Source organism: Eublepharis macularius, chromosome 3, assembly GCF_028583425.1.
Source record: "Eublepharis macularius isolate TG4126 chromosome 3, MPM_Emac_v1.0, whole genome shotgun sequence".
In the NCBI taxonomy this organism is placed as follows: Eukaryota; Metazoa; Chordata; class Lepidosauria; order Squamata; family Eublepharidae; genus Eublepharis; species Eublepharis macularius.
Window position 1 is genome coordinate 24,291,597 of NC_072792.1, and position 12,589 is coordinate 24,304,185.

At 44.0% G+C, this 12,589-nt stretch overlaps 1 protein-coding gene across 2 annotated transcripts in view; it reads left to right on the forward strand.

Moving 5' to 3' along the window:
* SLAIN1 (SLAIN motif family member 1) overlaps nt 1-12,589 on the forward strand; it is a 53,374-nt gene that overhangs the window by 21,062 nt on the left and 19,723 nt on the right. Inside the window, exon 3 of one of the 2 annotated variants that reach the window (XM_054974227.1) lies at nt 12,012-12,161. The exons of the other annotated variant lie outside the window; for it this stretch is intronic. Coding sequence (XP_054830202.1) covers nt 12,012-12,161 — 150 coding nt within the window. The remainder of the gene's footprint in view (nt 1-12,011; nt 12,162-12,589) is intronic. 2 annotated transcript variants of the gene reach the window in all.

Consider the following 12,589-nt stretch of genomic DNA (forward strand, 5'->3'; position numbering starts at 1 on the left):
CACCATGGAGAAAGAAATCGAGGGAAAACTCCCATTCCTGGATACCTGGGTCATCCGCAAAGCAAACTTTCAGTTAGGTCACAAGGTCTACAGGAAACCAACTCACACTGATCGGTACCTACACAAAAACTCCAATCACCATCCCCGACAGAAAAGAGGCATAATGAAAACATTAGTGGATCGTGCAAGACGGATATGTGAGCCGCACTTTCTCAATGAGGAAATTAATCATCTAAACCACGCACTTCAGGCAAATGGCTACTCCAGAAATGAAATCCGAAGAGCAATCAAACCCAGGATGAAGCAAACAACCAAAGAAAAACAGTCTCCCACAGGAAAAGTGTTTTTGCCATATATCAAAGGAATTACTGATCAGATGGGAAAGCTTATGAAAAAGCATAACCTTCAAGCAGTATTCAGACCCACCCGAAAAATACAACAGATGCTACGATCAGCAAAAGACAGTAGAGACCCCCTAACCTCTGCAGGAGTATACCGCATACCCTGCAGCTGTGGACAAGTTTACATCGGGACCACAAAGCGTAGCATCCAGACAAGAATAAAAGAACATGAAAGACACTGCAGACTTGGACAACCTGAAAAATCAGCAGTGGCTGAACATAGCCTAACTCAAACAGGGCACAGTATCTTATTCCAGGACACCAAAATACTGGACAACACTTCCAACTACTTTGTCAGACTGCACAGGGAAGCCATTGAAATTCACAAGCATAAGCAAAACTTCAACAGGAAAGAAGAAACCTTAAGAATGAACCGAGCATGGTTGCCAGTTCTGAAAAACACCAGGCTAACAAAACAGTCTATCCTTGACAATAGCCCTGCAGAGAAGATTAGCACATCAAGTACCAATCCATATGCAAAAGAACCTTCTCAGGATACAGTGAAGCCTCCCGCCATTAGCATTCCACACCCTGGGAAACTCTTACAGGATGACTCAGCTCAACCCCACCCCTCCTGAGTAGATACAAATGACCTACATCTTTTCCACACTGTGACACTGAGAGATCTCTGTCTTTTGGTGCTACACCTCTGAAGATGCCAGCCACAGCTGCTGGCGAAACGTCAGGAACTACAATGCCAAGACCACGGCAATACAGCCCGGAAAACCCACAACAACCAACAAAAATCTGAATTAAAAAAAATAGTTTCAGGTGGGTAGCCATGTTGGTTTACGGTATAAGAGCAAGATTCCAGTCCAGTAGCACCTTAAAGACCAACCAGATTTTTAGGGTATAAGCTTTTGAGTGTCAAAGCATGAGTATCTGATGAAAGAAGTGTTCATTCTTGAAAGCTTATACACGTGTTGGTCTTTACGGTGCTACTGGAGTTGAGTCTTGCTCAAGTCTAATAGTGTTTCTTCCAGAAGCACAATCCAGGACTAAAAATAAGCCCTTTTCTTTGACCAAACAGGGTCACCAAACATCCTGGCATAGAAAGCTCTTGCATTGGCGTAGCTTGTACAGAAGAAAGTCCAAGATACATCTGGATAGCAGCTGTCAGTTCACCAAAGAGCACAATCCTCTGTAGAGTTATAACCTTCCATGTCCTTTGACATCAATGGGCCTAGGAGCATGTAACACTGCTTAGGATGGCACTGTCAGTTACCTAATGTTGCTCAAGAACTATTACAACAGCTCTGATCTTTTGTAATCCCAGGGCACCATTTTGTAGCTTACACTGACTCTCTGTATGGTATGGTGGCTTTGTATTCATAGAAATCTCCTCTGAGTTTGTTCCCAATATCTCCTGTTCCCACTCTCTTTCCTTTGCCCTTTTCCTGAAAGACCTGTGCGTAGATCTGAGCAAACTATCAGGGTAGGGCTCACAGCATGCCTATGAGACAGTGCGCTCAAGCGATACGTACAGCTGCTTGCCATATGATTTCAGTTTCCAATGAGAAATGTCTCTTTATGAGATGCTAGATCTTTTTAGACACAGCACTACAAGCACTTGATCTTTTTTCTCTTGTTTTTGCCCTGCCTGAGTGTCTTTGCAAGTTATATTTTCATTGTCACACTTCCATGCTTGAGCTGCCCCATCAGTTCTCATCAAATGTTAACTTAGCAGGAGTCAGTGCGGCAAAGATCTTCCTGATTCCAAAGGTTCTTTTGCTTTGGGGAGAATGGATATTTTACGCCTTTGCCCTTTTTGTATGAGAAACTATCAGGAGCATTAGGGAGAGGTGATGTTGCCTTGGTTTTGCCTTTGGGTTATCTTTCCAGCACGCAAAGCAGCGTTCCATAAATTAATGGAGTTTGTAGAAGTTTCAAGAAGTGCATCTCCTATAATAAGTATAGAATACAGTACACAGAACGTTATGGTACAGATTCACCGAAAGAGAATCCTTACATTGGAATATGCCTGAGTTAGGCAAGAAAGTGGTTAAACTGGGATCCTGACATCTGTGGTTAAGATCAAGCCCATTGGGTGGATTGGTTTTAACTCATCATTAAGGAAAAAGGCTGATTTAAATGTTAAAATATATATTTTTATTTTTAGTTGCTGCCTAAACATGCATACTAAAACCCTAAGAACAGTGATTTAAAACTAAATAGAGTTTAGTTTACAGCCACAGAGGATATGCTGTAGTAGTGCATCCTAAGCAGAGTTAAACCTTCTAAGCCCATTGACTTCAGTGGATTTAGAAAGTAGTAAGTCTGTTTAGGATTGCATTGTAAAAAAAATTGTAACATTTTGTAAAAATATGTTTGTTGTTTTTGAAAATTGTAAAATGTGTTCCTGTTAGTTGCTACTGAGTAACCACATGGAAGATACTGTTTGTCAGTCTAGGCATGCTCCTCCTGAGAAAGGTGGGGTGAGCTTAGGCCCGGATTCCAAGATGGATGCCGGCCTTGTGTGCTACAGTTAAAATACAGCAGGCTTATTATACCCTTGACCTTAGGGTTGTGAGGCCAAGTCTAGCAACCAGAGGCACGGTTGGGATAGAGGAGCAAACGTGACGAGCTCACTTCTGAGGAAAACCCAGAAGTGACAGTGGGTAACTCTAGGAAGCGCCAGAACTATGGAGTTTCCTGCAATTTCTAGAGCTTTAACTGTCACTTTTAGGTTTTTTCTGGAAGTGACATCATCAAGCTTGTGTGGGGTTGCCAGCTTCCAGATGGTGGCTGGAGATCTCCCAGAATTACAGCTGATCAGGCCACAGAGATCAATTCCCTTGGATAAAATGGCTGCTTTGGAGGGTGGACTCTATGGAATTATGCCCAGCTGAGGTCCATCCCCTCCCCAAACCCTGCCCTCCCCAGGTTTCACCTCCCAAATCTCCAGGAATTTCCCAACTCAAAGCTGGCAACCCTGTGATTGGGCCACTGCTTTTTAAATATATATATTTTTCTCCACCACTTTGTAAACTGCTCTGAGTGGGCATTGAGTTGCCCTGAAAGGCAGTATATAAATCGAATGTTGTTGTTGTTGTTACTGGAGCGGCAGCAGGCAATGGGAGCTTGGAGTAGGGGGATCCCTGGCCCCACTGGAGGCACGGCAACCCTACTTGACCTGCTAGTGTGGACTTCAGACTTTACAAAAATATTGTTATAATAATAGGTTAGTTTTAGATATGGCGTTCCTTGCAATTTGCAGCCTTGAGAGTTTTTTGTAGACAGGTGATTGGACCTAATGCTAGAAAGCGTTTTGACTGTCCATTGTTCTTTTCTCCTTTAGGCCTGGTTTGTACATGCAAGAGAGAAAAGCAGTGGAATGAACTGCACCCTTTCAGATTGTAGGTGGAGGATTTGAAATACTCTTTGTCAAAAGCGCCATTTAAAAAAAAACACTTGTATGGCAAGCAAAGGTAGAGGGTGAATGCTTTCTGTACCACTTCTCTATTGGCATCGAGGGTTTTCATGCAAAGAAACACTGAAAATTGGACTCTGTTACCTGCAGACTTAAGCCGCAGTCCACTTTGCTGCCTTGTTCTCTTGTATGTGTGAACCAAGCCCAAGTCTGCCCTGCGCTGATCCACAAAAGTGATTAAGCTCAGTTGGAAGCAAGAGTTGGTAGTTAATGGGCAGGTGAGTGAGATGGAAGGGAAATGCCCATGGTAGGCAGAGTCATGAAGATTTATGATGAGTACAGAGCTAGTTCCAGATACTACGTAGTTACTAAATACAAAATACAGTAGAAGGTGACCAAAATGGATCAGTGGATGACTTCTAAGGTAATTTGTCAGTCTGTTTCCCCCTCAAAGTAGAGCCAGTTTAAGGAGATGCCCACTGGATCTCACCAGTGTACAGTTGCCAGTCCCCCAGTGGGGACGGGGGATCCCCCCCCCCACTGTAGCTACCTGGAGTGATGTTGTTGCGCAGCCCTTGGGAGTGCTCCGGCGCTTCAGGCCAATTCGGGGCAGGGTGTGGGAGTGCTCCCGGGGCCTGTGTGAAAGTGTCACTCCTGGAAGTGATGTCATCACATTGCCATCAGGAGCACACGGATGCTTTGTGCGCATGTGAAGGTCTGCTCAAGTTAAGTGGCACGTACCCTCCCCTCACCAGGGACCTACACCAGTGTACCATCTAGTCCAGCATCCTGCCTCACACGGTGGCCAAGCCATTGCTCTGGAGGGCCAACAATAGGGCCTAGAGGTCAAGGCCTTTCCCTGACGTTGCCTCCTGGCACTGCTATTCAGAGTTTTACTGCCTCTGTGGAAGTTATGAGTGCTTGAACTATTTTTGCTGTCTTATGTTTTCTCCATACAAAGAAAAGCAGTCTTTTCATAAGAGGGCAATTAGTTCAGTTTTGACATAAGGTTGTTTTTTAAAAAGATAGCTGAAACATAAAACATTAAAACTTCCAATTTAAATTTTTAAAATCCTATTGGTTGCCAGTTTTTATCCACCCAGTAGTGTGGGGTTGCCGTTTCCTTAGTGGGAGTGGGGGATCACCTGTTCCGACCTTCTGATCCCCTCCACCACTCACCAGGCTAGCAGAGGGGGGGGGAAGGTGGGGAACAGGACTCTCGGGTGCACTCCCAGGGCTGCACAATGATGTCACTTCCGGCAGTGACATCATCACACTGCTCCAAGAGCATTCCTGTGCTTCACAGTGGGCCAAGATCAGGCCGCTGAGAAGCACACATGTGTGTCTGGGCCTGCACGATGACATCAGTTCTTGGAAGTGACTTCATCCTGCAGGCCCATGAGCACACACCCACAAAGAAGAGTAAGATGAATGCCAGGTCCCACCCCCTTCTGCCAGTAGGGTAAAGAGACCTGGCAACCTACAGTAGTGCCATAGTCATCTGTGTGTACTAGGCCTCCCATTTACTCACCCAAGGCAGGGAATTAGTCCCCAGCACCGATTTCCTGCTCCTGAGGAGTGATAGAAAAACAGCCTCCACATAGCGACGCTATAGGAATTGCCGCTAGTCTCTGTGGTAATGAGCATAGAGACTAGGGGAGGCAGCCTAGAGCACCACCCAGAAGTGTTGAGACAGTGTTGGGAACCCAAGTGTATTCTCAGGATCTCCAAGCCCTTTTCAGGCACAAAAGCAAGTTTGGATGTTTTGCGGGTGCCAGGACCTTTGGCTTGGTTTGCTCATAAATGCCTTCTTCCTGCTACACTTCTAGCTACAGTATTTGATGACAGGGGTTGAAAAATGCCCGTTCTATCTCCAGGTTAAGGTACAGCCTGGGGAAATCGAGTCATCATAAACATTTCAAGCAAATGTGGAAGAAAACTGGGTGGTCACGACTGGCTTTGATCTTTGACCAGGGTTGGCATTTGAGATTTGAGTCAAGAAGGGTACAAAGAGTAGAGATGTGGCAACAGGAGAGGTCAGGATTCAACAAAGACCTGTTCTTAGATCTATTTTGTAGTAAATGTTATTAAAAAAAACCTCGCAGTGTATATTGAGAGCTTAGGGCCAAGCTACAAGCGACGAATGACACTTGAACGGCAAGTGAACAGACTCGCATGTATTCCTCCCTGTTCACTTGCACTCCACTTGCACTCCACTCGATCACGTAGTGCAAGTGGAGCTCAAGTGGAGAGCAAGCGGAGCAGAAGTGAACAGGGAAGAATACATGTGAGTCTGTTCACTTGCCATTCAAATGTCATTAATCGCTTGTAGCTTGGCCCATAGTGGCTTGGATTCACTTGACTAGTTGCATGGATGGAAGGATTTCTGCCTGTGGAGCACAGCTTTCTAGCCAGTCCTTTCCGTCTGCAGCCCAAAGGGACCCCTGAAATGCTGCTCATGAAGGTCCCCTGTCTCCAAGGAGCAACATTTAGGAGAATGTTATTGGCTGCACCACAGCAGGCACTTGCCCCAGTATGGCACCCGCCCCATGTTTCAGGAAATTGAGCAAGGCCCTTGCCCAGTGGGGTGTGTGGTTGGCAAGTGGTTCCAGCCTTGGAACAGATGCCCCCAGAGTAACATGAGTAAGCTGTGAGTTTAGGTCTCATTCCAAGGGTGGAAGCAAATACAGTTTTTGGTTGATGGTGAGTACTGCTATAAAACCAGCCTTGTGTAGAGCTAATAAACTAGTCATACATATTGGCAGGACTATTTTTAATGGTGGTGCTAACTGGTACTGAGTACTATCACCTTTGTGCAGGGCGGGGGGATGGACTTCCCAAAGTCCTGAGGGAGGAAATGGTGGAAATCAGTGCAACCTTATATATCGGTACTGGCATCTTTAAAAAACAAACAAACAGCATTTCATATTGGTACTCCTGATCATTGCCCAGGTTGCATTGATAACTAGGAGAATTCGAGGGGCAGGGAAATCTCTTTTGGTGCAAAACCAGAAGCATTGCTGTTGTGTCAAGGTGACACTTTAGAATTCAACCATAAAGTTTCGGGTAAATCCTAGAACATCATTCTGACACAACAGCATCACTTCTGGTTTTGTGCCAGAAGTGACATTGCATGTTCCTTTGATGCCAAAGAACGCCCCCCCCCCTTTCCCCACTACTGGCCTTTTAAGCAACTGCAGGGAACAGGGATTCCCTGGGCTGCCCCCCCCCACTAGGAATAAGACTGAAACTCTTCTACCCCTTCTCCTATTTGTTCAAAAGACTCGTGGCAAGCTTGTGCCAGCAATGAAAACTTGCACCTTTCCTAGGAATTGATGATATTTCCATGTCTGATACCCATGGCTCTAGGGTATGTTCTCACCTCCTTCTCTTCTGCTTCCTTTGCCACAAATACTCTCTTTCTTTCTGTGCCCCCTTCGTGTCATTCTTAGTCACAGCTGCAATAAGAGGAGCTTTGTTCATAATGGCTGTTCCCACAGTAGTTATTGTACAAAATAATGAATGCTCCTTTGGGCTTATATTGTTGACCGCATCTGTGGGTGAAAGCATGCTGGCCATTAACTGGCCTGGGCAAATGATCAAACTGTTACAAAACAGCATCTATTTTTTTAAGAAAAGAAAGAAAGTGGGATCATAAAGGCTTTTCTAAAGCAACCATGTTTGCTATTCCACAGTGACTTATAATAAAATTGTGAGTGCGAGTTTCCCTATGCATTTTCTTCGAGGACAGGTTACCACCTGCCATTTATTAAAAGGCTAAACTGTTTGGTTAATTCTTCCACAATGCAATCCTAAGTAGAGTTCTGCTCTTCTAAATACATTAAAGTTAATTGGCTTAGAAGGGATGTAACTTTGCTTTGGATTGCGCTGTAGACATTGACTGAGCTAAAATGGACCTGTACAACTTGAGAGCTGCTGAGCTGCAAAAAAACAGGAAGTGTGCAAGCCCCTGCATGGGCTGTGTTCTGCCTGATGCCGGCCAGAAAGTAAAATATGATCACTGTTGTTGTGTTATAGTGATTGTACATTTCACTTGAGGGACTGCCATTTCAAAACTCGGTGGAGCTGCAGTTTCCCAGTTCTGTTGAGCTGAACTTTCTAACAAAGGGAATATCCGTCATGGCTGCAGCATTCCTTCTGAAATAAAGTTTGTGTTGTCATCACTTGAGTACTGGCATATTATGGAACCTATCACTATAGAAATTTTACAGGCTCAGGAATTCTCATGTACTTTGTATGGATGGTACATGTATACTTCAGTGTTTTATCAAAGACATGCTATTTATCAAAACTGTGTATTGTCGAAGGCTTTCACGGCCGGAGAACGATGGTTGTTGGGGGTTTTCCGGGCTGTATTGCCGTGGTCTTGGCATTGTAGTTCCTGACGTTTCGCCAGCAGCTGTGGCTGGCATCTTCAGAGGTGTAGCACCAAAAGACAGAGATCTCTCAGTGTCACAGTGTGGAAAAGATGTAGGTCATTTGTATCTGCTCAGGAGGGGTGGGGTTGAGCTGAGTCATTCTGTAAGAGTCTCCCAGGGTGTGGAACCACAAAGCGTAGCATCCAGACAAGAATAAAAGAACATGAAAGACACTGTAGACTTGGACAGCCTGAAAAATCAGCAGTGGCTGAACATAGCCTAACTCAAACAGGGCACAGTATCTTATTCCAGGACACCAAAATACTGGACAACACTTCCAACTACTTTGTCAGACTGTACAGGGAAGCCATTGAAATTCACAAGCATAAGCAAAACTTCAACAGGAAAGAAGAAACCTTAAGAATGAACAGAGCATGGGCTCCAGTTCTGAAAAACACCAGGCCAACAAAACACTCCACACCCGACAATAGCCCTGCAGAGAAGATTAGCACATCAAGCACCAATCCATATGCAAAAGAACCTCCTCAGGATTCAGTGAAGCCTCCCGCCATTAGCATTCCACACCCTGGGAGACTCTTACAGAATGACTCAGCTCAACCCCACCCCTCCTGAGCAGATACAAATGACCTACATCTTTTCCACACTGTGACACTGAGAGATCTCTGTCTTTTGGTGCTACACCTCTGAAGATGCCAGCCACAGCTGCTGGCGAAACGTCAGGAACTACAATGCCAAGACCACGGCAATACAGCCCGGAAAACCCCCAACAACTATCAAAACTGTGTTTATATATAGTAGCCACAACACACATAACAACATGTTTTTATGTCTACATCTCTGGCAGTTCTGACTGCTGTTCCTTAACAGGCAACTACAAGCTCTCCCTTTAAAACCTTCAGTCTGCTCTAAAATTCAAAGGTGTCACAGTTCCAATATCATCACAGTGAACTGTTATCTTGTGGATCTTATTGAACAAGATGTGATCACAGCACATCTGCTAAGCTTTGCCCCTTCACAAAATGCAGAATTATCACAAAGAGGAGGCCACACTGAAGTTATATAACCAACAGGTAGCTTTTGTTACAACCCACAAAAGGAACATCAGGAGGAAATTGTGAAATGAACTGACAGTAGAGTTACCAACCTCCAGGTGGAGCCTGGAGATCTCCCAGAATTACAGCTGATCTTCAGACTACAGAGATTAGTTTCCCTGGAGAAAATGGCTGCTTTAGAGGGTGGAGTCTATGGCATTACCCCTCTGAGGTCCCTGCCTTCCCCAGGCTCTACTCTTAAATCAGCAGGAATTTCCCAACCTGGAGTTGGCAGCTCTGTGTTGAGGATATGGCTCGGACTATAGGAGGACATTTGCTGGATGCCTTTGCACACAGAAACTGGTCTAGCCCGGCCCCTTAACTAGACAGGCCACAAAGGACATCTAGAAGCCTAGAACAGAGCAACCTTAGAGAGTGGCATGAAATGATGGAGTAGCACAGTTGTATGGCCACATGTAGATTAGAAGAGCCATTTAACTGTATAGACAGTGTACTAAGGCCCAGGTGCAGAAAGTGTTTGAGAATGACAGGGAATATCTAATTTCATAGAAGCCAGAAACAGAATTCAAAGATGGGTGTGTTGGTGGAGGGCCAAAAGATACTCATATGTGTGAGAAACCTGTAATCACTAATTTTATATAGTTAAGATAAGAGATAGCAAGAATGAACTATTTTTATATATTTTAAGAAGATGTTTCAAATATGGATAACCTTGTCTGGTATTTGAAGTTCTAAGTTAGCCAAGAACGTGAGCCTTTGAAATGTGGCAGATAGCTATTATAAGCAGACGGTTCTGAAACGGTATACATATGACAAGCTGGATCGATCGGGAGCTTCCTCCTAGAAGGGGCTCCTTGCATGTGACCTTCATATCTTTGGGTAAGATGCTTTTTTGGACTCCTCGATGTGCTGTCCTTAATGGTCTTTGTAGTTGTTATAATGAATGGTATGATTGAGTGGATGTTAAGAATTCTAAATAATCGTCTAATAATTAAGCTTAGAATGGAAGCAAAGATTCTGTGATAGTATTACATGTGTACGATACCCAGTAATGAACCTAAAATGTTATCTTTGGTGTACTTCTTTCCAGGAGTTAAATGATTTGATACAGAAAAGCTAACTAGAATATTAGGGCTTCTTAACTGTTCTCTTATGTCTAAATCAGGCCTGACCAGAGTCATCCAGAACACCTAACTGGCTGTTAGCTGCAGTCATTGAACTGCGAAGTGAAACTCCTCTTCCTAAAAGCACTTCAATCCGGGATGGCCAATAAACCACACACACCTCCCCTAGCTAGGGCTGCCAAGCTCCCAGTAGTGCAGGAAATCTCCCATCCTGAGCTCCCATTGCCCACCACCTCTCCAAATGGTGGCAGGGAATTTTTTTTTAAAAAAACCCAGCAGCATTGTGGGTGCAGTCACTTACAGGGAAAACCCACAAATGACAGCAGGTAGCTCTGCGAATCAGTGGAAACTCTGTTTTTACCTTCTCGCTGCAGTCCCTTTGACCTTGAAAAGCAATTCCTGAAGGTTGGGGGACTCTCCAGAACAGAGGATGTACTATGGGGAGACTGCAGGTGGAGGGGGGAATTGGTGGAAACTGAGGATACCTGCTCTGTCAGGCAGTACTGGGACAGGTAAAGAGGCAGGCCAGTTACTTGTTTGTTTGTTTTATTTGTTCGTTCGTTCGTTCGTTCGTTTGCAATCCATTCGCAGGACTGGCTGACTTTAGATCATTTCATTCCGATTCTGCTGGGGTTGACTAGCCTCTAAATGCAACTCCACCATTTCTTTTAAATTGAAGCATTTTAAAAAAAACCCTCACTAACAGCTTTCTTAAGTGGAAAAGGCCAAGGCTTAGAGGTAAAACATCTGCTTTGAATGCAGAAGGTCAAAGGTTCGATCTCTGGAAACGCCAGTTAAAAAGGGAACAGATGGTGTGAAAAACCTCAGTCCAAAACCTTGGAGAACGGCTGCCAGCCAGAGCAGGCAATACTGACTTTGCTAGACCAATAGTCATTGTAAGTAGTATGTTCATTTTGGTGCATAGAAGGACTCTATCATGCTCTTAAGAAAAAGCATTCTGTGTCTTTATGGATGTGACTTCGATCGAATGCATCTTGATGGAACATATTTCCCAGAAATCTAAGATGCCCCTCTCAGAGTGTACAGATATTTGTTGAAAATATCCACAGCTTATGTAACTAAGAATTTTATGGTGGTCAGAGGAAGAAATATTTATGTCCAGTGGCTTAAAGGGAGATTATGAAGGGGATTAAGTTTGTTTTTAGCACTTGATGAGTGAGCCAGTGTCCTGTGGTACTGAACTCTCAGTTTGGCAACTAACCAAGTCTGCACATATTCTGTGAAAAATCTGGTCAGCAGCACCATTTAGTAGGCACAGTAGCTACTCAGATCCAACTGCTTCATATTTTCTAGTGTCCATTCATTTATTAACACTTTCATTTTTATATTTTAATGTGTTCGCTGTCTCTTCCAGCTTTGAGGGGCTCATAGGACAAACAGGAGAACATTATTGAAAAAAGATAACCTTTTAAAAATCATTGCAGAAAAAGACACAAATTGTGTAAATTTACATCCTGTCTCCTTTTTGTTTTTCTCTCTAAACTCCAGCTTTTTTTGCCCTTTCTTGTTTGCAGCAACCAAAATACTTACATATAGGTTATTGTGTGATTTACACCCCCCCCCCTTCCCCAGCACTCTTTAGTAAGTGAACATTCTGTTGCCAAATATAACCTGAATTCTTCCTCTTCTGTGTCCATTAACAGCTAGCCGATGGCGGAGTCTCTTCTCTTCATCTGTCTCCTCGGCTTTCCCCTATAGCCCTGTTGCAAGGCTCACTCCGTATAGCAATGGCTTTAACACTCCTGCCTTTTCTAAAACCTTCAGTAAAGCAATATTAACACCTGAAAAGACAGGTAATGCTCGCCTTACTAATTTCTAGCGCTGCAATAAGGCTTATCATAAATTCCTATGGAATGTATTCCTGCTATTAGGATGCGTATAACCTGTTACCTGACTGGCCTAGTTAAGATCCACACTTCGCTAGTTATTGTGCTGTCATAATTGCTCATCTCCAGGATTTCCCATAATTTTTCCGTGCCTGGGGCTGAATCACTCTTGACCCTGGTAGAAAATCCTGATTTGTGGAGACTTATCCCTGCATTCTTTTATATGAAACTGGTTCTTTTTCCATTTCCTCATATCAGTTCAGAAATGATTAGCTATGGAGAACGCGGGGAATTTGCTTTCCCTGGGAACCAAGAGATAAAAGACTTATTACTTCAGTGGTAAAATGTTCACCCACATTAGGGCAAATTATTTTGTTCTGTACCAGTAACAATCT